The sequence below is a fragment of the Apodemus sylvaticus genome, chromosome 20 (genome assembly GCF_947179515.1).
Source record: "Apodemus sylvaticus chromosome 20, mApoSyl1.1, whole genome shotgun sequence".
Classification (NCBI taxonomy): Eukaryota; Metazoa; Chordata; class Mammalia; order Rodentia; family Muridae; genus Apodemus; species Apodemus sylvaticus.
The window spans coordinates 41,102,111-41,128,592 of record NC_067491.1 but is presented as its reverse complement, the minus strand read 5'-3'; the positions used below and the strand labels follow the sequence as shown (position 1 = coordinate 41,128,592).

At 44.0% G+C, this 26,482-nt stretch overlaps 1 protein-coding gene and 1 non-coding gene across 2 annotated transcripts in view; one reads left to right on the top strand and one right to left on the bottom strand.

The window, feature by feature from the left end:
- The window catches only part of Fgd6 (FYVE, RhoGEF and PH domain containing 6), a 121,535-nt gene that overhangs the window by 49,485 nt on the left and 45,568 nt on the right, over positions 1 to 26,482 (top strand). The window contains exons 4-6 of the mRNA XM_052164809.1: positions 14,712 to 14,779; positions 14,947 to 14,977; positions 24,918 to 25,069. Of these exons, the coding sequence (XP_052020769.1) occupies positions 14,712 to 14,779; positions 14,947 to 14,977; positions 24,918 to 25,069 (251 nt within the window). The remainder of the gene's footprint in view (positions 1 to 14,711; positions 14,780 to 14,946; positions 14,978 to 24,917; positions 25,070 to 26,482) is intronic.
- Positions 17,009 to 17,223, bottom strand: LOC127671363 (small nucleolar RNA U3). Its single transcript, XR_007974725.1, has one exon. It is a non-coding gene; the product is annotated as a small nucleolar RNA U3 (small nucleolar RNA).

Here is a 26,482-nt window from a genome sequence, read left to right as displayed (position 1 = left end):
ATGATTTGATATGTGAAAAATTTAGACTGTTTTCCAGTATGGGGTTTAAGCTCAGTGATGATTTGGTATTTGTGGATGAGATTTTTCTGAACCGGATGAGACAGCACACATTGTGATTCTAGTTGGGAGGCTGAGGCAGGAGGATTAGCATGAGTTCAAGGCCATCTGGGGTTCAATAGTAAGTTCCAGATTAGCATGGGCTATAGAGTAAGACACTGTCTTAAAAAAACAATCAGATACCCCAGACACCACAATACACACACACACACACACAGAGAGAGAGAGAGAGAGAGAGAGAGAGAGAGAGAGAGAGAGAGAGAGAGAGAGAGAGAGGGAGAGGGAGAGAGAGAGAGAGAGAGAGAGAGAGAGAGAGAAACACGCGCACACTCATACACTAGGGTCAGCTCTCAGATCAGGTTGTTGGAGGTAATCAATAAGCCTTATTTAGGTGGGTGGAGCTTCCTGCTGGGCCTTCCTCACACCCGTCACACTGTAGTGTGCAAGCTCATTTCCATTTCCTGTGCTGCTTCTTGGACACGCATCTTTTCTATAGGTGTGTAGAGGATACCGCTCACATCCCGGGTAGCATCCATGTTTGTCAGCAGTGATCGTGGCCTGTGCTTTTGGGGTGCTCACATCCCAGTGGGGGAAGAAGGATGAGAACACATCAACAGGAAGCACCTCATCCTTTCCAGTGATGTGCTAGAAACCGTAGTAGCTGCTTTGGATGAGAGCCTCTGAGAAAGTGATATTTGCCTAGAATTTAAATGAGTGCAGAGAGCCAAAGCCTGTGGGGAGTTTGGGAAAGACCATTCAAACCACATTGTGTGGGAGCTGTAATTAAAACAGGCTTTACTTCCTTTGAGGAGTGACCCTCGCTCGCTCGCTCTTCCCGATTCAAAGTGTTGTTTTGTCCTGTTCCTGTTCACTTTAACCTTTTGCAGTTCCTCTGGAAGTGGAATCTTCCACATAGGTGTCTCCACATGGCACTGGGGTCATGCTGGTAGAGAGACAGGCTCTGACCACTTCCACGGTTCTTCCCAACGTCATGTTCTTCACTGCGTCATGACGCCTTCATCTGTGGTCCGTGGAGACCCCTGAGGTCCCTTCTGTCTTTGTGGATGCCTTCCCTTCCCTTCCTGCTTCTGTTTCCTAGTTACATGTCCTTTTGTCCACAGTGACATATCCCTGCTAAATCATTATCTTTTTAAACATTTATTTGTGTGTTTGTGCATGTGTGTTTGTGTGTGTGTGTGCGTGCCCACATGTGTTCAAGAACACACTCACCATCGCAGGTTTATAGAAGTCAGGGACAGTTCGTGTGAGTCATTTCTCTGCTGTGTGGATTTCAGGGATTAAATCAGATCATTAGGGCTATATGGTACCTACCTTTACCCACTGATGCACCTCATTCACCATATTCTTGCTTTTGTGTTTGTTTTTTTTAAATGGTAATTTCAATTAATTGCAGACATGTAATATTTCTCTCTGTCTCTCTGACTCTCTCTCTCTCTCTCTCTCTCTCTCTGTCTCTGTCTCTCTGTCTCTCTCTCTCTTGTACCAGTAGCATCCATAAAGTCTTTCCCTGGGAAGACTCAGCTACTCTGAGGAACTTACATCGCGTCTCTTCACCTAGAATAGCAGCAGCAGTCAAATCTATCAGTGCCTTCTTTCTAGACAGCGCTAACCTGCCTACAAAGCCTAGAGAACATTTTGAAGTAATCTGCTTTCATGGTAGATAAGGGCACACAGTCTGTGGAGTGAAATTGTTTGGGTTCCCACCCCTCACCAGCTCTGTGATTTCACAGCTCACTTCCTTTAAGCCCTAGTTTCCCTCGCTGAAAAACAAAAAGAAGTAGAGCGTAGGGTTGACGTTGCTCTTATTTCAAGGATTGTTGTGAACAAATGAACAAATGCTGGCATTTCTGAGAACAATGTCCGACACTGAGTGCGCAGAGATGTTTAGTTATTACTGGTCATATACAGTAAGGGAAATCTTAAACATTTCACATCAAGCACTCTAGGACTTTGCCAGTGAATACATACTATTTTAAGTATGCCTTGTCTTTGCTGAGTAACGAAGCAGTTTGCTTATATTAAGGGCCCTGTGTGCTTCAGACTTAACACTGCTATGCTGGATAACCCTCAAATAGCTTCAGTCAAGTTCACCAGCTCATGCCTATAATTGCAGCACTGAGGAGGCAAAGGCAGGAGGATTGCTATGAGTTCAAACATGGTCTACATAGTGAGTTCTAGGCCAGCCAAGTCAACCAACTTAAAAGCAACAACAGAGGAATGGATAATGACAAGCATTGGTGAGAATGGGGGTGGGCTGGGGCGGGGTTAAAAGGAGAAGCAGTACTTTGGGAAATAGTTACAGTTCTTCAGAAGCTTAACTCTAGGCACTGTTTGGTCCAGAAATCCTACATTTACTACCTACTTATCCACTAGAAGTAAAAAATATATGTCTACACAAAAATGTTCATATCATCGCTGTTCATAATTGAAAGTCTTAGATGGGAGTTTGAGGGGCACTAAGGTGGATTGTTGGAGTTAATTAGTGGAGTAGAAGAATTATTGATGCCATGGCTACACAGACAGAACAGTATGGTGGTGGCTTGCAGGAGTGTTTACACCCCAGCATACCAGTATACCAGTGGCTTAGTGGGGGATCTGATGAGGTGCCTGGCAAGATGACCATTCTGAGAGCAGGGATGGGGAACAGGATGTGTGCTCACCACACCCCTTTGATAAAAACTTCTCCCCTCCCGCCCCTACCTCTGCCCCAGGAGAGATGCTGTGGCATCTGAAACTCTGTTAGCTAGAGAGTCACAGTGCCTCAGGAGGGTGTCTGTCAGTGTCTGGATGGGAATGGCTGCTGTGGGTGCTGTGGCCTGAGCAGCAGCTACATTCAAGCACTGCACTATTCCAGTAGTGACCAAAACGAAATGTGCCACAGTGGGATCGTGGTTGGCCATAGAGAGGAATAGAGAGTGACTAGTAATGGGCGCAGAGGGTTTGGAAGATAAGGAAGTACTGTGAATGTCGGTTGTGTGACGGCTGGACAGTCCTGAATTTACTAAGAACCACTGAATTATTTAATGAGTAAAGTGTGGTGGTGGTGTATGCCTTTAACCCTAACACTTGGGGGGCAGGGGCAGGATCTACCATGTGTATGATCTTTGATGCCTATGAGGGGATTTTAGAAAGGCTCTGTAACCTGCTTGAAAACCCTCAATTTGGAATTTTTAATTACACTCTATTTTTCTGTTAACAAATTGGTATATTGTGCACAGAAGCCAAATGATGTCCGTGCAACATGTTTGGAGAACAGTAAGAAGCTATGGGAATCTTTGCTAATCCCCTTTGGAAAGTCTTGTGTGTGTGCGTGTGTGTGTGTGTGTGTGTGTGTGTGTGTGTGTAGTATTATTAAGCAGGTATCTGTATATGGATGCTCCGCCCCGTTTTCTCCAGTAGGGGCTCTTCCTGAATCTGGAGCTTAGCACTTCAGCAGGGTCAGTGTTTGCTGCCTTGCCAGTCTTTTATACTGTACTGGGGATCCGAACTCAAGTCTTCAAGCCTGTGGGGCCAGCACTTTACCCTCTGAGCCATCCCGCTAGCTCCCTGGAAACCCTTTAGACTTCAGTTTATTGTTCTTTCAGTTTTTAATGTTTGTTTTAAAGAAATATGTTAGGCATGACCATACCCATGGTCTTAGTATTTAGAGGCAGAGACAGGACCCTTTGGAGGTCATCTTGCTCTACATAGTAAATTCCAAGCCAGCCAAGGACTTAGTGAGACTTAGTCTCATAGGAAATTAATTAATTAATTAATAAAAAAGGAAGTGTATTCATTTTGTTTCTTTGTGATTAAACATTCTGCAACTTCTCTAGATAGATACTTGTTTCTCTGTTCCTGTTTGTCTTTTGACAATCGCTTATGCTTATTCCCTTGTGATGAGAAGGGTGGGGACTGAAAAGGACCTTGTCCTTAGGTGACATCATGACATCACCTCTTCTTTGACATAAAAGCAATAAGGAACTGCACCTTGGGCAGGTCTTGCTGTTAACATGTATCTCCTGTAAGTAGAACTGAGTGGGATGTAGAAGGCCTCAACAATAGTATTAAACACATATTAAAATGTCCCTGGACATCACTGGTCCCGAGCAAATGCGAAATGACGAGAACAGTTAGGAGTGTGCGAAGCCGGGCTGTTACCAGAAGTGTGACAGGGCATGTCACTGTACTTGGGGTCAAAGGTTCTGTTTTGGAATCTGTGTGACTTACTTCTTGACCTTGACAATGTGTTTTCATTTGTCTGTGGCTAGTGTTTCACAGATCAAGCTTTGGGAAGATGTATTATTTAATAGGCAGTCTGCTTTGAAATGTGATAGTTTCATTAACTGAGAAGTGTGAGATGCCAAACGGGCCACTTGAGGTCTTACAAGGTGTGTTCTCAGCATTGTTTTGCTCGGTTGGAATCACTGACCAATCTTACAAGATGGAGAGAATATAGAACTTTGAATAGTCGTTGTCTTTGGAGAAATCTATCTGTAGTTAGGGGCCAGTACTGCTTGCTCCTGTAGAGGACTTTGGTTCTTAACAGGTACACAAAACTTGTATCAAGCTGCTCACAACTGAAGTGTTGGCCTCTGAGTTGGCCACGCACACACACACACACACACACACACACATTAAAATAGACCTTAGGTGGAGTATAGTGGTGAATGCCCTGAACATTTATCTCCCGTAAGTAAAACTCTGAGTGTGTTATACATAAATGTTAATGCCCTTCAATCCCAGTAGAAGAAACAAACAGTAATCTGTGAGCTAGAAGTGGTGTGTCTGTGTGTGTATGTATGTGTGTGTGTGTGTGTGTGTATGTGTGTGTGTGTGTGTGTATAGATAAATGATAGATAGATAGATAGATAGATAGATAGATAGATAGATAGATAGATAGATAGACAGAGAGTTAATTCCTGGCCAACAACTGCTATATAGTGAGACCATGGTTCAAAAAATTAAAGTAAGGAGCTGCAGGGACGACTCAGTGGAGAAGGGCAACTTTGGTTCTGCAGAGGACCTGGATTCAGCTCCTAGCTCTTACATAGTGGTTCACAACCATCTGTAACCCTGCTTTCCTCTCTGACCTTAAAGGCAGCGGGCACACATGCTGCATATACATGCATATCAGCAAAATACTCATATACCAAAAAATAAAAAAATAAAAATAAAATAAATCATAGAAAAGGACAGAGTCAATAACTATGTGGACTCCTCAGTTAGATTACCTTATTGAATTCAGTCAACTATACTGTATTATATATGTGCCACAGATTTTGAGTTTGTGTTTTTATGTTACATATAACACATCAAACAGCGTATTCTAGGCTTGGGATCTGAGAACGTAGCAGCCACCTGTACATATTTGTTTGTTGCAAACATATCCTTATGTTTAGAAGGATACAAAAGTAGATAGACTAGAAAGAATTAGGAGGTTTCCACAGATAGTAACAATCAGCCAAGTGTCTTATAAGTAGTGTGTGAGCAAGAGAGTAGTCTTGTCCTTCGAGGGTGACAGATTGTAAAGAGAAAACCCATGACTTGTCATCTCAAAGAATGAGCTGGAATATGGGGCGGGGCAGCCAGAAATCCCTGGAAGGCAAGATGGTCTTGAGAGAAATGAGTTCCAAAACAAAGGACTGAGACAGAGAGGGGCGGGGCTCGCTTGGAATTACAAATCCCTGAAACCCAGAGTCCAAGGAGACCTCTTCCAAGTTTGTCTTAGGCATTTTGTCCTGTGACAGTCACACACACATCAAGGAAAGGGGCAATTGAGCACTGAGGAACTGTTCTGAAGGATACATTAACAAGCCTTTTGACACAGAAGGTGGCACCGAGGACTAGAAAGAGGAATCAGGTTTCTGGCACTGATGCTTGGGTAGATGCAGTAGGTAAAAGGAAGTCCCCACTTCCCTTACAGGTCTCCTGTCTGAGTCAGCCGAAATCAACCGAGGCACACCCACCAGGAAAAAAAGAGGTCATTTATTAGCTTGTGTATGGGAGCAACACGAAAATATAGAACACAAGGAAGGGCCATCCAGTTCATAGGGCACTGAAGGTGGGGAGGACTCACTGTGAACTCTGCTGTCCCTGGGGAGGTCAAGTCTCCTTGGATGGCAGTGCTCAGAAGAAAGGAGAGAGTTAAAATTTAGCTCAGGAGGTGGAGATCTTGTCATATTTTCTGAGTGAGCCTTTGCTGGTTAGGGGAATTTTTAGGGAGGAAATATAAGACAATTGCACTTATTTTGGGTGACCTTTCTCCAGTGAGATGCTGATCTCATAGAGAGCCTCCTCTGTGCCGGGAGTCAGGAACAGAGCCTTGAGAAAATCTAAGGTGGCTGTGCTTGGTTCTGTTCTCCTGTGGCCAGCCCGTCAGAGCATCCTACCCCAAGGTCTTGTTGTTTGAGCCCTGCACTGGGGAGCAAGTATGGAACGAACGCTTACAGTGACTGGAGGGCTCCGAATGCCCTTCCTCCATGAAGCCTTCCGTCCTGATCCCTTTAGTCTGGTCCCGAAGATGCTCCGCAGGTCCGAGCTGTGCTCTTCTGTGCTTTTCGTCCCTTTGTTCACTTATTGAAGATGGGGCTATTGCTTTTTCATCTTTTTCTAGTTGTACCCCCCCTACTTTGTTTGTATTTTCTCATACTAATTTTGCTGTCAAATGTCAGTAAGGTCAAATAGTAGCTTCATATTTTAGAAGGATGACATAAAGCTACTACTGACTCCTTCCTCTTAGAAACAAGCTCAGGATAGCAGGGATGAGAGGTGGGCTGGTGGGCTGGCTCAGTGGGTAGAGGTGCTTGCCACCAAGCTGCCACGCTTCGTGGCCTGAAGTTAATCCGTGGGACCCACAGGTAGAAGAGAACCAAGCTTCCACAAGCTGCCCTTTGACCTACACACACACACACACACACACACACACACACACCCAGAAAGGAGAGGGGGGGGAGAGAGAGAGAGAGAATTTAACTTAAAACATTTAAAAGAGAAATATGTTTGTGTATGCATGTATGTATGTATGTATGTATGTACATATGTATGTGTGTAGTCTATTAGGAGACTGTAGAAACCCCATTCAAAACATTCGAGGGCTACCGTGCCCACCTGCAGTGTATACCAGTCTCAGTAGCTCCGCTTAGGTTTGTATTTCAAGACGGTGAGTACCCCACTAGGTAGTCCAGGATGGCTTACAGTTTAAAATCCTCCTGAGTCCTGATGGGACTTGATTCTTTGTATTTAGTTCCTTTGTTTGGAGACAGGATCTCATTGGCCGGCCTCTATTTCCTGGTTCCCCTCCCTTACAGGTTTGAGGCTCTAAGCCTGACTTGATTGATGTTTTTAATTGTAGCTCTTGTGTGGGTGTGATGTTGTATCTCATTGTGATTTTAACATAACCATGTCTAAACATTTTGTATACTTGCTGGCCATTCTTATGTCTGCGCTGCTTTGGTGAAATGTCTGCTGATAGCAGTTCTCATTTTTAACCCAGGTGTTTGAGTTATCTGACTTGGGTTTTTTTTTAATATGTATTTTTATTTTATGTGTATTTTTATTTTATGAGTGTTTTGCATGCATGTGTTTCTGGGTACCACATGCATGTCTGGTACCTGCAGAACTTATAAGAGATCATCATATCTCTTGGCAATGGAGTTTTGGATGCTTGTGAGCCACTGTGTAGGTACAGGAAACAGAACCTGGGTCTTCTGCACGAGTATTAAATGTTCTTTAAGTGATGAGGTCTATAGTTATCAGAGGTGTGTGTGTGTGTGTGTGTGTGTGTGTGTGCGCGCGCGCGCGTGCATGTCCGTGTGTGTTTGTGTGTGTGTGTATTCTGAATACTACTCCTTTTTTAGAATCGTGATGTACAGTTAAGTTTTCTAGTCTGTGGTTTGTCCTTTGCTGTTGCAGAAGCGTGCTCCCCGCCTAGGAATGGTGTGTGGTAATTATGGAGGGTCCACTCCACACAGTTGTGTGTGATTCCGGCTCTGTGCAGAGAGTAGGGCCCCAGCGCCAAGACAGTACCAAAGGGAGGAAAGGAGATAAAAGGGAAAGGCCACAGTAATTACACCTTAAGAGAAAGGCGTGTTTTCTATGTGTGTTTCGTCTGTGAAGGCAGCGAGGACACTGGGCCTCCTGCAGCTGGTCTTACAGATGCTGTGGGCTGCCATGTGGGTGCCCTGACTCTCTCAGAACAGCAAGTGTGTCTTTTCCTTTCTTCTTCAGACTGAGTCTTTCTATGTAAACATGTTGACCTGGAACTCTATGAAGACCATGCTAACCTCAGACTCACAGAGATGTGTCTGTCTCTGCCTCCTACCTAACTGCTAGGATTAAAGACGTTTGCCACTACACCTGCCCAGCAAGTGTGTTTTACTGCTGAGCATCTGTCTAGCCCACACCTTCTTGATTTTTAGGTTTGGGGGGGGGGTTGGTTAGGGGCCTGGTAGCGGTGCTAGAGATCAAGTGCAGGGTCTCAAACTTTCTGGGCATCACCAGAACATCATTTAGCCCTTTAATGAATTTTACAAATCTCTACTGACGTCAGCAGCATTAACCTTATAGTTACAGAGAGTAAGAGAGTACGGAGAAATGCATAATGTCATTTGGATTTCAGTTATCCAAGTGTGTGTGTGTAAGCACGTATGCAGCCCCGGTCCCTAGTTCATGGCTGGTGTCTGGTCCACATGATCACATCTATTTCAGAAAAAATGTAGAAGCTGAGTGACTGGAGTTGCGGAGAACAAAAGGTGTGCAACCTGTAAATGGAATTACAAGTCCTAGCTAGCCCAGATAGAAGACACACAGTCCAGGGATTTTATTCACAAGCCGTAAACCAAGACTGTGCAGACTTTGGAGCTATTGTAACTTACGTCCCAGCCATCTGTCCCTTGTTACTTGATGTTTCCCCTAGCCACGTGCTCGTGGCCCATCTTGTCTCCAGGCCGCCTTCACCTCTCCACATCTTGCCTCTGTTCCCCTTTTCCTCTCTTCCTGCTACCCCACCCCCACCCCAGCCAGGTAACTGAAAACCTGCCCAGTTACAGGCTTTATCCTTTTATCGACCAGTTGACACTGCCAGCAAGGTTTACACCACAGAAGCTGGTGGAAGGGAGAATGTACTCCTCTTGGGCAGCCAGGTAGTGGGATACAGGATTTAGCATTTGAATTCTAGCAGCACCAGACCGACCCCAACAGCAACCCAAAAGGTGAATCATGGTATGCACTCACTAATAAGTGGATATTAACCTAGAAAACTGGAATACCCAAAACATAATCCACACATCAAATGAGGTACAAGAAGAAAGGAGGAGTGGCCCCTGGTTCTGGAAAGACTCAGTAAAGCAGTATTCGGCAAAACCAGTACGGGGAAGTGGGAAGGGGTGGGTGGGAGGACAGGGGAAGAAAAGGGGGCTTACGGGACTTTCGGGGAGTGGGGGGCTAGAAAAGGGGAAATCATTTGAAATGTAAATAAATTATATCGAATAAAAAAAAAAGAACGTACCTTAGGAAAGGAGATAATAGTGGGGACAGAAGGCAGATTCATCATTGTCCCTTTAGCAATAGAATTTGAAAGCTGAGGAAAAGAAGGCAAAACCACTAGGCTGACTGCATTTGTATGTACCATGGATAAGTCGTCTCTTAGTTTGGTTTCTGTTGCTGTGGCAGATAGCATAAGCAAAAGCAACATGGGGAAGGAGTGGGTTGCAGGATACAGTCCATCCCTAGAAGCCAAAGCTCTGATTATCAAGGTAGGAATCCCCCCACCCCCACCCCCACCCCCACCCTCACCAAAGACAGGAACTGAAGCAGGGGCCACAGGGGATGCTACCCCACTTACTGGCTTGCTTCCACGCTCATGTTCAACTGTCACTCTTCTATAGCCCAGGAGTGGGCTGAGCTCTCCTGCATGTATGAACAATCAAGGAAATGCTCCACAGACATTAATAATCACAGGCTTGGAGGCAGTTTCTCAATCATGGTTCTCTCTTAGCCATCACATTTGCCATTTGAGGATTCTTTTCACAAATAGTCCGGTTGTAGCCTTCCCCTGAATAGTCTTGGAGGAGCAGTGTCTGTCAGTAAAAGGGTTAGTGTATCTTGTTGTTGCATGCAAACTCTTGTAGTAAAACAGAAGGAACAAACATAAGGAGGCTTAGAGATTGTGGTTACTGTCACTCCCACCTGTAATCCCAGCACTGAGGCAGTAAAGGCCTCACTGATGCAGCAAATCCTGGTAGGGGAGTAGTTAATTATATTGGCTGTGTGTTTAGTAGCAGAAGTGGGGAAGATAGGTCAAGGTTACTACCAGAAGTTGAAAAATGATGCAGTATTTAATACAGAATTTTTTTTAAAGGGTGTATTTATTTTATTTATACGAGTACACTGCAGCTGTCTTCAGATATACCAGAAGAGGGCATCTGATCCCATTACAGATGGTTGTGAACCACCATGTTGTTGCTAGGAATTGAATTCAGGACCTCTGGAAGAGTGGTCAGTGCACTTAACCACTGAGCCATCTCTCCATCCCTAGAAATTTTTAATTTCATCCATTTGTGTATGTGTGTGTGTGTGTGTATATGTGTGTGTGTGTGTGTACATGTACACATGTGTGTTTGTTTATGGAGACTGAAGATGTCAGGTGTCTTTCTCAGTTGCTCTTCATCTAATTCAGGGAATGGTCTTTCACTTAACCTGCTTGGTGCTTAGTATTAAAACTATAGAGGTTCACCAGCAAACTTGGGGATACATTTGTCTCCATGTGTGCTTGGGCTACAGGTGCGTAGTGCCATACCTGGCCTTTTTTCCCTAAAATTATCCTCAAGCCTGCATATATTCATAGCAAGCAATGTAGGAGGTGGTTCTGATGATAAAGTCCTCTTCCCCAGTTGGTTCTTGATTGATCAATAAAGATACCAGTGACCAATGACTGAGGACAGTTGCTGGGGAGGACAGGAGACCTGGGGGAAACAGAAGGAAGCAGTACTGATAGGAAATAAAGCCAACCGGCCATGTGAGTTTTGAGTTGGTGTGGCCAGTGGCCACTCTATCCACTTATGCCTGGCGTAGCAGGGGAAGTTTAGGAGTACCCAGTCATTGAGTTAGCAAAGGCATTTTAAGATAGACTGGTGCGTGTGTGTGTGTGTGTGTTGTTTGTTATCCGTGGATCCAAGGGAATCTGGGCGTAGCTGGTAGTGTGGGTCTGCCTGGCATGGGTGGTAGCAAAAAATACTCAATAAAAAGCACTTTACTAATTGGGCATCTCCCAGCCCTGTGACAGACTGACTGATACAGCACTTTTAGGCTGATAACTGGGAAGCTGGCTTTTCCTTTCACTTCCCTCCCTCTTTAGGTGAACCTCAGGCATGTTGGGTAAGCACTGAGCATAACCTCTGCCCCAGCTCCAAAAGACACTCAATTTTAAATCTCTACTGTCAGGGAGTCTTCTGCTCTCAGTGTGCATATCTGCTGTGTTTGAGCTTATTCATCCTTATGACTATAACTACTAGTTATGATCTGATGATCACAAAAGTAATTTTAAATTAATCTAAAAATAAAGATCTCCCCTGTATTTCCAACTTACATGAACACAGACATGACTACAATTAAAACAAAGCAAAATGAATGAATGAATGAATGAATAAAATTCCAGGATCTAGAGAGGTGGCTCAGTGGTTAAGTGTGCTTTCTACTCCTGTAGAGGACACTGGTTCAATTCCAAGCATCCACATGGCAGCTCACAACTGTCCCTGGCTCCACTTCCAGGGGATCCAATACAATTCTCTGTCCTCCAACGACTCCTCTGTATGCTTTGTACAGACATGCGCACACATACACATCAGAACAAATGAGTACGTAAATAAATACATATATGTCCATTAGAACAAGTGAATAAGTAAATAAATCAATATATGTCCAGATTCTGGGGATGCTGAGTATGAAATTCTCCCCAGTAGAATATGGGAAGTATCTCTTAGATCAGTCCTGTCAGCTCTGCAACAAACGAACGGAATTCAGAATCTAAACATATTGAAGAACCTTCGGGGTGAGGTGTGATTGTGCCTATAATCCCCAAACTCAGGAGGCTGCAATAGAAAGACTCTGAGTTGAGACCAGTAAGGGGTACTGCAAGACCCTATCTCAGAAATAAAACACAACCCATTGAAATGAAATCTTTAAGGACTATTACCCGGTTCATGCGCTCGGACATCATCTCTGCTTGGCTAAGAGACGACAAGGACAAGTATGTATGGAGCACTAGCAGTCATGGGTTTTAAAAGTGGCTAAAATGTTTTTTTTCACAGAGAGTTGAGTCATTTTTACACCACATTGATTTTATACCTTTGTTTTGACATGGAAATTCCGGAACCACGTGAAAACCAATTCAAGAACTAAGAACAGGGACTTGGGTTTAGATTGGTGGCAGAGCACCCAGCTAGCGTGCAGAAGGGCCTTTTTTTTTTTTTAATACCCACCATTACTGAAAAATTAAAAAAATAAAATAAAGAGCTAAGACAATACTTTGAACTGTCACGAGCTAAGTGGATCTGCTGGGATGGGATGGCGCACCATTTCCTGGTAGAGAAGGCTGCTTCTGCGCGCCTCACATCACCCCGCCCCGCCCCCATGGCGTCTGTTAATGAATGACTAGTGGATTGCCATGGTGACTTTTCATGCATTTCCTTGCTCAATAGTTCTTGAAACAGTGCAGACCAACTGTCTGGTGCTGCCAGTGCTGCAAAGAATGCAAAGAAGGAAAAAAAAATCTTTACAAAATGGGGTCTGATGTTTCTCTACAGCAGCTTCAGAACGTCCCTCTAATTTTAATATTGTGTGTGTGTGTTTGTGTGTATGTATGTGTGTACGTGTACGTGTGCACATACATGTGTGCTCTGCTGTGGGCTTAAGCCTGTATATCCAGCACACTTGTACTGAGCAGTTACATTCCCCGGCCTGGGTCTAGTTGCAGTTTTCACCTTAAGTAAACATCTTAATTGCTTGCTCCTTATTTACCCTGATTTTCCTCTCCACTAAGGGATTGCATTTTCAGATCTCTCAGTGACTAGGAAGAGAAAAGTCCATCTGTCTGCCCCTTGCAAGCAGCAGCAAACTCACCTAACCGTCAAAAGCGCTGTCTAAAATCTTCATTTTTTCCCCCTAGACATGTACAATATTTTGTCCTCACTGGGATGTTTAATGTTCACACTAAGAAATAATTAAAAGATGTCCTTGAGATGATGTCGGATATATAATGTCATGAAGAGTCCTGAGTACACTGTGCTTTTAGAATTAGATTTGACTTACCCAACCTGCTAATAGTTCTTCATAGCACATCTTCATGCATCATCAAAAGTGCATTTATTTATTTATTTATTTATTTACTCACTTATTATTTTAGTTGGACTTGCAGTGTAGTCAGAGTTGGCCTAGGGAAAAAAAAAATATATATATATATATATATATATAAAACCTCACTGGGCTTTTTGTGATACTCATAAGTGTTTTCTTTGTAGTATATTGCAATTTATATTTTGAACCTTTGATGCTGTTCATTTGATTGATTGATTGATTGATTGATTGATTGACATGGTTCTCACTGTGTAGCCCTGGCTGTTCTGGAACTCACTATGTAGACCAGGCTGGTCTCAGTCTCACATTTATAGCTATGTCTACAAGTGCTCAGACTAAAGGCATGTGTCCCCCAGTCCCATTCCCTATTTCTCTCAGCTACTTCTGTGTCATCATCTTACTAATTCCCCATGTTTGCCATTGAGGTATTGTGTGGGGCCCTAGGCCATGCCACCAGACAGAAGAACTGGTAAGGTTGTAGCAAGCTCAGAACCCCAATAAATCTCATATTGAGAATGGCAGGAGTTCATACTTGCTCCAGACCAGGTTCCTGCCCTGGAGCACGTCAGTATGATACTCCATGAAGAGGACCATGACATAAAATCCTAGTTCTCCATGCTAGTGAGGTGTCTACGTAGGCCCTTAGTATTTAGCCAATGAGTGTCACTTCCTGGGCATCCCTTCCTGCAAAAAATATTTAATCCCTGATTCATCCTGAGGAAGACGTATACATCCTCATCCACCATGTTTAAAACAGTTTGGACAAGTGAAGACTATCTCTTTCATCAAGGACTGTCTCCACAGAGGAGGCCTTCATCATACAGAGCCTGAGTCGCCCATAGAAAGTCCCTCTTTAGCTCCTCCATACATTTGGCACGCACTTGTGCCAAGCCAGATTCCGCCCCATCCTGGGCCCAGCAGACTCCAGTTCTCAATCCCAGCGGTGCCCAGGAGTTTAAGAACCACAGCCTCCGTCCCAGCCCCGGTAGTTTTCACCCGGAGAAACATGGCCAGGGACCCCTATCTGAGTTTCTCCTTCCTTTGAGCAGCGAGTTGGCAGCCGCTGCAGCCCTCCAGCAGTGAGGAAGAAATGCAGCCTAGCACCCCTGCATTTCACCTCCTCTGGGTGTCACATCAGTAGCTCTCTGACACCCCAATGGTGGGGCAGAACCGCAGAGCGACAGTGTTGTACAGTGTGGATTGTGTGCTAACAAGGCTGGGGTAAATTGTGTGTCTAATGAGCTTATGACTGACCCCATACTGTATGACTTCATGCTTCTCAATGCACTCTTTAACCTCAGGATGAAGATGCTGGGACGAAGAGCAAAGTTCATCATATTGCCAAGGAGATCATGAGCTCAGAGAAAGTGTAGGTATCACGGTACAGTCCAGAGGATGCTCTTCCCCGCCCAGAGGATGCTCTTCCCTGCCCAGAGGATGCTCTTCCCCGCCCAGAGGATGCTCTTCCCCGCCCAGAAGATGCTCTTCCCCATTGGCCTACTAAAAAAACAAGGCTTTCCTTTTTCTGTTTTACAGGTTTGTTGATGTGCTAAAGCTTTTGCATATTGTAAGTATCTGTTAATATTTTTCTCAAATCTAAGATTATTCCTGGGCCTGTTCTTTTCTTACCCCAAAGGTTCTTAGCATAGTTAATAAGTGAAGGATACGCACCTGCTCTCCAGCACTTGGTCATATTTTATATTAGCAAAAAAATACAAACTTATAAATTAAATGTATATTTCTACATTATGTATGTATGTGTATACATATATATGTATGTGTGTGTATATATATAAATAGACATTTTCCAAAATGTCTGTATCCCCTTTACACCTAGATATACCTAGATGATTTCTTTTTTTTTTAATTATTTATTTATTATATGAGTACACCATTGTCTTCACACACACTGGAAGATGGCATCAGATCCCATTACAGATGGTTGTGAGCCACCATGTGGGTGCTGGGATTTGAACTCAGGACCTCTGGAAGAGCAACTGGTGCTCTTAACCACTGAGCCATCTCTCCAGCCCCCTCCTAGATGATTTCTAAAACTATGTCTTCAGCACCTTGCCTTTTTTCATAATCATAAGCTGGGGTGGCTGTTGCTCTTGCTTCTGCTCCTTCTCCTCCTCTTCCTCTTTTCCTCCTCCACCCCAGCCCCACCACCACCCTACATCCTCAGCACTCATGATGATGACGAATCTTTTAGGCTGTTTCTTCTGTAATCCTAACAGCTTCCAGAAACAGAGACTTGAGACAGGCATTTTTATAGCTAAGTTCTTTTTTTTTTTTTCCTCTTATACTTTTTTGACCCTGCAAGTTTTTTACAAAATTCAATGTGCACTGGCAGTCAAAAGTACTTTTAGTGTTACTTTGTTTTGACGATAGTTTGGCAAGATATCCTAAATTCCCAAAATATCCCACACATGTGTGCTACTATATGTGCTCAAGAATGCTTGAAATTTTCCTTTGAAAATTAGATTGCCAAGCCGGGTGGTGGTGGCGCACGCCTGTAATCCTAGCACTCTGGGAGGCAGAGGCAGGCGGATTTCTGAGTTCAAGGCCAGCCTGGTCTACAGAGTGAGTTCCAGGACAGCCAGGGCTATACAGAGAAACCCTGCCTCAGAAAAACCAAAATCCAATAAAAAACAAAAAACGAAAATTAGATTGCCTGTCTGTGTATCTTCTCCCTGTAGCCCTCTAGCCCTCTCCTTCTCTTACTCTCTTACCCTCTTTCACCATCTCTCTTTATCCCTCTCTCTCTTAAAACAGCTTCACTTCATCCTATCTTTGACTCAAGGGTATAGTGATCCTCCTGCCTCAGCCTCCAGAGTCCCAATTACCTTTTTGAGTCACCAGACTAGACAACAATCTGATAGAATATTCTAGTCTCATTCTGCTGTGATAAAACACTGGGACCAAAAGCAGCATGGGAGGAAAGGGTTTTTTTGTCTCACACTTCCAGTTTAAAATCTGTGTTGAGGGGAGTCAGAGCAAGAACGCCAGGGAGGGCCCGTTGGAGCGTTGTTTACTTGCTCATTGCTTAGCTAAGTCTTAACTGCTTTCTTATAAACCCACACCCACCTGTGTAGGGATGGTGCTGCCCATAGTGGGCTGTGCTGTCAATCATCAGTCAAGACAGTCTCTCATGGACATGGTCACAGGCCAACTGGTCTGGCAGTTCCTTCATTAAGGTTTCCACTTTACAGGTGACTCTAGATTCTGCCAAATTGAAAACAAAAACTAACCAACACATAGACTCTCAATAAATCTAGAAAGCTAGAACCAAGGCTACCTGGACGTAAAGATGTTGCTATCGTTGATTAATTTACAGAGAAACCCTGTCTCAAACAAACCGAATCCAACCCCCCCCTCCAAAAAAAAATTTACAGCCCAGCAGCTGCTGTGCGAGTTCCTTGCTAGCCTCCCCAATGCTCTGGATTCTTGAATGAAAGACACACACACACACACACACACACACACACACACAGCCTTCTATCTTAAAATGCCTTAAACAATGCAGTGTTTGAGTCACTCCCAAACATCCATGTTCCTTTCTTTTTTGTTTTTTCTCTTTTTTTCTTTCTTCTCAAAGTCCACTCAGACTGCGTTCCCTCCCTTTCACCCTCCCGAAGGAGGGAAGAACGATCATCAATGGCCAGAGGCAGCTGCACAGAAGCAGCACCTAGAGCCGGCTTCACGCTCAGGAGGGGACGCTACGTCTTGTCCTCATGGTTTCGGGTGCTCTACGCAGTCAGAGAAACTTCTCTAGTAACGAACTATAGAAATGATCCCTGAAAGTATAGTCTTTAACATCCATGTTCCTAGCACCTCTCCTCTTATACTCCTGAGTTATTACTGAAATCTCTCAATGACTTTATTTCAGATCTTTACTTCTTGGCTTCCAGACTTGTGGGTATCGAATATTTTTGAATAAATGGCCTTCTAATGGGCATTCTTTACTGAAAAGTATATTATATAATATACCTTTTAGTATATTATATAATTATATTATACAAATTATTTATTTTTAGCCTCACAACATAAAAAAAATAGGTTTTTTTGTGTGTAAAAAACAGTTGCTTTCCCCTTTGTTTATTTTAAATGAAGAACGTAACCTGCTTTAAAAAAATGCTACTAAAAGTCAAAGCTGGACTTTGAAGTCTGGTCTCTGTGAGTTCTGGTGCAGAAATTAAAATGTCTGCTTGCACTCCTAACCGTTGCTGTTTATAGCATATCTGTAGGATGTAGTGTGTCCCTGGCATATTTGTTGCTTACAGAAGTCTTTCCAACTTCCTAGGAAACCAGAGAAACTCTTGTTTTTCATCTTCTAAGATGAAAGTGAAGTGGATTTTTCCCTTATATTTCTTATGAACATGATGTATTAATGTTTCTAAAAAGGGTTGAGAACATGGTGTAAACACTTGGATTCTACGATGTGTTACATAGAATGCACTGACGATTATACACAACCTGATCTGTGCATACCAAACAGGAAGATATTATATAACAAGACTCTGCCAGAACAAACAAGGCCGAACCAAAGTTAAATTATTGAGATGGGGACTTTCCCTTTAACTTCCCAGTCTTTCTTTTTATTTTTGCATATTTATGACATGTCTTTGAGCACTGCAGCTGCTTTGGTTTTCTGTAAGTGATTTTTACCCACAGAGCGCTTCCGCCCATCCCTGTGTCCATGTGGGCTTTGTAATTCATGGGCTCCTGATAGTGGTTAAACAATGGCTAAAGGTCAAGCCCTCCTCTTGGGACAGCTGGTAATTAAGTCCCACACTCCTCTCTGGTTCTGGAGATGGACAGCCTGACTATATAGGCGAGGCCATCTGTTCCCTGCCTCAGCGCCTCTGATGTTCAGACTTGAGCCTATTCGCACTGATGTGTTTGCTAGGGACTTCCCCCAATTGATCCGAGTAGGCAGAGTGAGTGGCGTGCTGATATTATAAAGAGTTGGATTGGTTCTGGATCTCCTTTGTGGGCTATTGGGGGAATTGTTAAGACCAATATTGTAATGTGCTTTGTTATTTAGAGGCCCCTTTCAATCTTTAAAAATTCCAACTTGAACAAGCATTTAGTGACTATAATCATAGTTGATTTGACTTTGCATACAGAACCATAGGTTGGCTTTTATTAGAATTAGTGTTGTGTCTAGTTGATGTCAGTAATATCCGCAGTGTGACTAATATTTTCCGACTCCTCTCCTCCTCCTTTATTTTAAGTATGCATGTCTCTCCACTCGCCTCTCCTTTCCAGTGCTGGTTTTCAAACTCAAGGGCCTCACACAGTCTAGGCTGGTGCTCTTCCCCTAGGCCACACTGCTAGGCTTGGTCCCTGCTTCCCTGGAGTGCAGAAGGAAGCTCTGGGGCTCTTGGCTCCCCTGCATCTGCACGGGTGTGGTAAAAGGAGTTTTGGTGAATTTAGATGCTTCTGCCCAAAATAGTTTTGTGGTTCTTAAAATGTCACACTTAAAAGATTGTCCCAAATTATCGTGGCTGTTAGGATTTTTAAAAAATTACATGTTGTAATCATCTTTTTTATTATAAAAACAAAAGATCTAGGCCCTCCTGCCATGGTTCCACTTTGGCAGTGACTGGGGTTCATGAGTGGCAGGGAAGTTTGTCTTTGTGTTCCTGAGGAATTAGCTGCGTCTGCCCAGGGTCAGAGAGCATTGCTTTGGGGAGAGGGAGCCAGAGAAGAGAAGGGATACAATCAGGATGCCCTGCTGTGTAGTTATGGAAGCTGTTAAGTTACTTGGAAATTTGGCATTCATTGCCTTACCCTGGAGGCAGGGATGCCCACTTCTGAGCTGGGGTGTTGAGGATTTAACCTAAGATTTTGTGTGCTGAGTACTCTTTGCCAACAAGAAAACCAATGATAGCCCCAGGTGAAAATAGGTGTGTGTATGTGTGTGTGTGTGTGTTGAGACAGGGTCTTTCTATAATGTAGCTCTGGCTATCATGGAACTCAATATAGCCCAGGATGGTCTCACACTCTGAGATCCACCTGCCTCTGCCTCCCAAGTGCTGGGATCAGCGGTGTTCACCACCTTGCCTGGCCTTCTTAAAACCATAGAGTAAGACAGACTTTGTTCAGTACCAGTGCTGATTTTGCAGTGGTAAAGGAGTTGGACTTTATTCCGAACACAGAATCCATAGCCAAGGAGAAAGTGAGTTTCAGTGAGTAGAAGGTTCCCAAAGGAAAAGTGGGGGACAGGGTGATCCGCTACTGCTTGACAGATGGTGGAAGGAGAGGTGCAGGGCCAGACACTGGAGCGGGTGGAGAGTTCTTAGTAAAGCTAGCTTGGATAAGGAAGTGCTTCAGCAGAGCACTTGGGTAAAGCCGTTGTCAGATGCCTGCTTAGAATGCACAACTGTGGCTCTTACAGGTCCAAACTCTTCAAGGTCCTGTAGTCTTTATTTAATGTTGTCCTTTTTTGAGACAGGGTCTTCCTATGTAGCTCAGCGTAGCCTCTCACACACAGCAATCCTCCTGCCGTGGCCACACGCCACCCCTGGGTTTACGCCGGAGCATATGCCACCATCCCCGTCTTACTTGGCTCTCTCTCTCTTAAGTACAAAATAAACTTTGTATTTTGTTTTGAGCTCCAACCATGATTATCAAAACTATACCCTTGGTCTTCACTTCATCGAAAGCTACCCCAGACATCCAGTACTCTTAGAAAACAAATCACGCCTGGCCAGGTTGTGATGAGAGCCTCCTGAATGCTGGCTACCTCACTGGTCAGCCAGCCCTGGGCTTGGCTGGGCTTTGTTAAATGTGTCTCAAATAAACAAGTGTCTGTTCTGGCACTGGTGGAAGACATGGGATGCTAAGTCTGGCTGAAGCTGTTTGAGACTGGGTGTTCATCCACTGTCACTGTCATGATGAGGGAATCCTTCCAGTTGGAAAGCCAAAGTTATTCTGCTGCCAGTCGACCAGCAGAGTATCACTTAACTCTGCAGGAAGACAGGAGCATGCTCGATGCTTTGCTGAGCAGGAGCTCCTGCATCTGAACTGCGCTAACCACACTGCAGATAAATGCATTGCTGCCTACCCTGCTGAGCTTTGAACATACTTACCATCTGGGGCGTGGTTCATAAATGTTCTATAGCGTTCCTTGATCTTAGACGCTCTGACGACTCCCAGAAGAGTTAAGGAGCCGTGTTTTCTCCTAGCAAATGCCAGGGCTGACTGAGGCAAGCTGTGAGGGTTGGAATGTGGCTGCTGTCAGCTTATCCTTCGGAGATGCCTGTGAGGTTTTCTAAACGGGAGCTTTCTAAACTAAACTCTTGCTTGATATTTTACTAATTAGTTATACAAGTTAGTTCTGGAGTCGCTATGCGATAAGGTGTTCCCTTAGATTAATATGACTAATAAGGCAATAAAAATGAGCCCAGATTCTGTTTCCAGGAAAAGGTTTTAGTATCTGTTAAGAACATGCGATGGCTGGGAACGTAGTTCTGTTGTAGACTTTCTTGCCTAGAATTCAAGAAGCCCCCGGCTTAATCCTTTGCACCTAAGAAACTGGGTAATGTGCTATAGGCCTGTTATTCCCGCGCTTGGGAGGTAGAGGCCACAAGATCAGGAGTTGAAGGCTATCCTTGGCTACTTAACAGTTTTGAGGCCATACTGGCACATCTGTAATTCCAGTCATCCAGAGATTGAGGCAGCAAGATTGTCATTTCCTGAGGCTATCCTGGTCTCAGCAGGACTGTCTGAAAACATAAAGAAAACATTGAGGGGAGATGGCAGTATAGCTCTCTCGGCAGTGAAGCCTTGTTTGCTTTCAGAAGGCTGGCTAGGAACTTAATGCCCCACTCTGTAAAGACAGTGTACTTTCAGGTAAGAACCCTTCCGTTCTTTTAGAGTGTGTGAGAGGAGTTTTTAATTTGGGATTTGTTTTGTTCATTTCCTTATCTTCGTTTTTATTCTTTTAGTTTGTCCCAGAGAAGTAAGAGATTCTCTTAGTTAGTTTGTCCATTAGGGAAATATGTTGAAGGGATCAACAGAAAGAGAAAGCCTAGTGAGTTTCCTCAGGGTTCTGTTTGAGGATTTGTAATCAAGACTGTAAGGAGAAGGAATGGTCCTTTGTTTTGGAGTCTTGACAGGGGGGGGATTCCAGGATTGTTTAACTTAGATCTTGAGGTCCACCCTCAGAGGACAATGGGGCCTCTACCAACACTTATCTCCTCCCCCAGCCTTTCCTCCTCCTCCTTTTCCTCTTCTTTCTCCTCTTCCTCCTCTTCCTCCTCCTCCTGCATGATGGGTGAGGTGCTGGTGACATATATTAAAACATGACAGTAGTCTTAGAAAGAACAGAAGATGAAAATATGTGGGTTCTTTTTTTTGAGGAAAAAATAACTATTTTGAAAGTTAACACATTCTCAACATCCCCAGCTCCAGCCCCCTGAGGGGCCTGCCAGGAGGCTTGGTTGGCCATGCTGCCCCAGTTTGGGAGGCAGCCCACTTGGCTGTCCAGAGACACGTTACACTGCCACAGAAGGTGGGGGTCCTATAAGCGAGCCCTGTGGGGAGAGTGTGTGGAGGCTGTGTATAGACCTGGACTTCACACACTGTACTGCTTCATCAGCACAAAATTCTGCTGAGTCATGAGACCTTGTGGTGGGGACATGACTCTCTAGTACAGGCCATTGGGCACCATGCTCTGCTGTGGTGGCATACCTGTCCTGTCTAGTAAGGACATCTGTCCAGGGTGGCACATGGACATGCTGAGCCTCTACTGGACCCCATGTTGGCCTGGGAGTTTGGGGAACCCAGAGGATATCTGCTCCACCATCAGGTTCTGCACGTTCATGAGATGCAGATTGAGGCCCTGTGCTGTGGGTTGGTTCTCACTTTGGGGGTAATATTGGAGGGTGCTACTTGGTTTCTCAGAGGGGCTGATTCTGGATAAGTCAAACTGAGGAATACCTGTAGGGCCGGCTTGTTCATTACAGGTGCTACCCCAGGGAGACCCCCCCTAAGTGGGTATGTTGCCCATGAGCTTATATGGCCAGACAAGTCTTTGTCCATTAGGTGCTGCTAGGGTAGGTATGGGACCAGGTGGCTGGTTCCTAAAGTATAAATGGTGAGCTTATTGGGAGCTTGAGTCAAGGAAGAGGAGAATTAACACCAAGAGTCAGATGTCGTGAGCCAGGCGGTGGTGGCGCACACCTGTAATCCCAGCACTCTGGGAGGCAGAGGCAGAAGGATTTCTGAGTTCGAAGCTAGCGTGGTCTACCGAGTGAGTTCCAGGACAGCCAGGGCTATACAGATAAACCTTGTCTCGAAAAAACCAAATCCAAAAAAAAAAAAAAAAACCCAAGAGTCAGATGTCGTGTTGATTCCAAATGAATCACAGAAAGTTTGTGCAACATCCAATTAAACATTCCTGCTAGTACTATCCTAGTTTTGTAACAGTTGCACCTATTTCACAAATGAAGAAACCAAGGCTAGGTCAAGGAAGCACAGTCAATCAAGGGCAGTGGCTTAGATCTAGAATCCTGATTGCCAAGTGCCTCCCTCTGTAAGGCTCAGCTAGAGGCTGATTTCTGACAGAGATGAGGGGCTCTTAAATCCAGAATGGAGTTAGCTAAGACCTTAGAACTTCTTAAAAATTTTAATTAAATATTTTTGAGAATATCATGCATAAGTACTACACTTATATAATTCCTGCCTCCCCTTCCAACTCCCTTTTCCCCTTTCACCTCCTGCTTTGCCCACACTTCCCAATTCACTCTTTAATCACACCCACAGACACAAAATCGACTGAGTCTATTGATATTGCTCAAACGTAGATATGATTAGGGCTGGCCACTTGGGATTGAGTAACCTATCGGGGCTATTCCCTAGGAAAAAATGATTCTTTCCCTTCTAGCAGCCATCGGTTGCCCGTAGTTCTCCATCTAGGTGTGGGGGCCTTGTGAGCAATCCCCACTCATGTTGGCACATCAGCTGGTACCGTTATACTGTGTTGTTAAGGCAAGGAGCTGTGATTTTGTGACTAGAGAGTCCCAGTCAGGTCTAGAAGATATTGTCTCAGAGCAGGTATTGGGTATCTGGCACTTACAATCTTTTCTCTCCATACCTCCCTAGTGTTTCCTGAGCCTTGAGTGTAGGGGTTGTGTTATAGGTGAATCAGGTGGGGCTGGATACCCCACAATCATTTATCTTCTATATTTTGACTAGTTGTGGCTCTCTGTATAGTCTATATGTGTTGCAGAGGGGGAGCTTCTTTGATGAGGTTTAAAAGCTACACATATCTGTGGGTAGAAGATCAAAAAGTTAAAATATATGTTGGTTTATGTATCAGTCGGAATACTCTAGAATAACAGCATTGATAGAATGAATCTCTATGATATATAGAGAGGGGATTTATTAGAATGACTTACAAAGTGTAGTCTAGCTAATCCAACGATAACTGTCTATCAATGGAAAATCTAAGAATCCAGAAGTTGCTCGGTCCCCAGGCCTGGATGTCTTGGCTGGTCTCAGTAGAAGTAGGCTTCTAATGCCAGTAAAGGAATGGACGCGATAACAAGGCAAGCAACGAGCAAAAGCTTTCTTCTTTCTTCTTTGTCATTGTATAGGTTTCCATGAGAAGGTGAGGCCCAGATTAAAGGTGTGTCTTCCCACCTCAAGATCCACATTAGAGATGGATCTGAATACCTCAAATTAAACAAAAGTCCCTAAATGTCGTGCCCTCTGTTTTTAGATATTATTTAATTCCATATGTAGTCAAGTTGACAACTAAAAACAGCCATCACAGTTTAGAAAAATGGCAGTAATAGGTTCTTCTCTAGGGTCCTCTCCAGCCACAGGCTAGGTTTACACACCACCGGGTGTGCATTTCCTCATACTGAGCAGGCCTTAAGTCCAATTAGACAGTTGGTTACCCCCAAGATAAGGATGCCACTGCTGCCCTTTGTTTTATCTCCCTGGTCACTGCCGCAGTTTGTGGGCTTTCCGTCTAGGGAAGACTATTGATTGTTTTCTCCCTTGGCAGTTTGCATGACACTTTCGGATAGTATGAGAGCTGGTCTCTGGGGAAGAGGCTTCCAGGTCAATTCCAGCTTGTTTCCTCCATGTGTGGTATCCAAAGTATGTGATGTCTCCCAGTAGGGTCTTAACTTCAAGTTCTGGGAGGCAGCTGAGAGAAGTGTCAACAGCTTGTCTTATTTTGGGAACCTCTTAGACTCTCCTGGTGAACAACTTCTCGTGCTTAGCACTGGGGTTTCCTTAGTTTATGACTCATGAGGGAGCATTTTCACCCCCATGTGACAAAATAGAGTCATCATATTTATATGATAGCACTAGAATGACTTTAATTCTTAGAGCTACAAACCAGTTTTTAGATACTTCTCTGTATAATTGAAAGACAAGATGACTTTGTGATTGGAGATCTTCATAGGGTAGAGGATGACTAGACAAAGAGCTTTTGATCAAGTTGTGTGTATTAATAGTGACTTTTGCCCTCTTGATTGTAATAGGATTTCCGGGGTGCTGTAGCCCATGCGTCCAGGCAACTCGGGAAGCCCGTGATTGAGGACCGGATCCTTAACCAGATCCTGTACTACCTGCCTCAGCTGTATGAGCTCAACCGGGACCTCCTGAAGGAGCTGGAGGAACGGATGCTGAGCTGGTAAAACGTGGGGCACTTTAGGCTTCCCCAGAGCACGCAGTGTAGGAGAGGGAGGGTGGTGTCCCTTACACAGCCGTGTTTCAGAACGTTGAAATTTTTGGCAGTTACCTGTAGATTGAATATTTCAGATGGCCAAACTGGGTTTAAATACAGGGCATCAAACAGTTCTTCAATAATGCCTGCTCAGACCCAAGCTGAGCTAATTTAGCGAGTTCCTTTTTCTTTCTTTCTTTCTTTCTTTTTTTTTTTTCCTGTTTATTTATTGAAACAGGGTTTCACTTCCTGATACATTCCAGACCGTAATATTTTAAAGTTCTAGCGAAAATTATATATCATGACTAAAATAATTCCTTTATATAGTTTATCTTTTGTTCTTTATGTAATTTTATATTAGCATTATCCTGAGTTGGCTTTAAAACCTAACTATAGGCACATATATATGTAGTAGAAAGAGGTTTAACTATTTTTTGCTTATATTAAAGGCTTCCTCAAGTTTTGGATCTGTAGATGGTCTGAATTAATACTAAGCATTCCTAAGTACCAGGCTAAATTAATGAAAGAGACAACTCTTTGATTATGGAAAAAGTTCCACTTATTGTTAACAAAATAGTTGAAGTCTTTGAATAAGGTATTTTCTCTCAAAATAGTCTTTTCACATAACCTTGTGGAGCAGGCTTGCAAGCCCAGATAGTACTGCAGTCGAGGCAAAGGACCACAAGTCCACTGAGTTGTATGGGCAACTCACTGAGTCTCTGTCTCAACAGCAAACCTGAAAGACAGGTTGGCAAGATGGGTCAGTGGGTGAACGTGCTTGCCTCCAAACGTGATGACCTGGGTTTGATCCTCAGAACGGCATGGTAAAGAACAGAACTTGGTAAAACCCCAAAACTTGTCCCCTGACCCATGCCCTACTCAAAATAATTAAGTAAATCAGCCCACAAATATTTTTAAAATGAAAAAGAACTGGGAATTTAGCTTAATGGTTTGCCTATCATACAAGAAGCCCCAGGCTCAAATATATATTTGTATTTAGCATTTAGAGCACCAAATACTCTATATGTAGTTTGAAATGTACATGTTTGTCTTAGTAAGACTGATTTAAGGGCTCCCACTGTTAGAGAAAGTATAGTACTTTTCAATTCTGGACCAGACAGGGAGGGGCCTTCTATACAACAGAAGTTTGAAAGTCTGGGTAAGGACCACTGCCTGGCGACGCCGAGATGATTGAGCTGGGGTGCCGTATCTCTCCAGGCAAGCTTGGAAGCAGAGCACACCTTGTTGACCTGGAAAGCCGTGGCCTGTGCACCTTACCACAGTGACACCTCTGCTCTGCTGTCTTGTAGGAAGTACTTAGCCAGGACTGACTCTCCCCCTTGGTCTCCAGATCAAGCTCTGCTCCATGAGGAAGGGCGT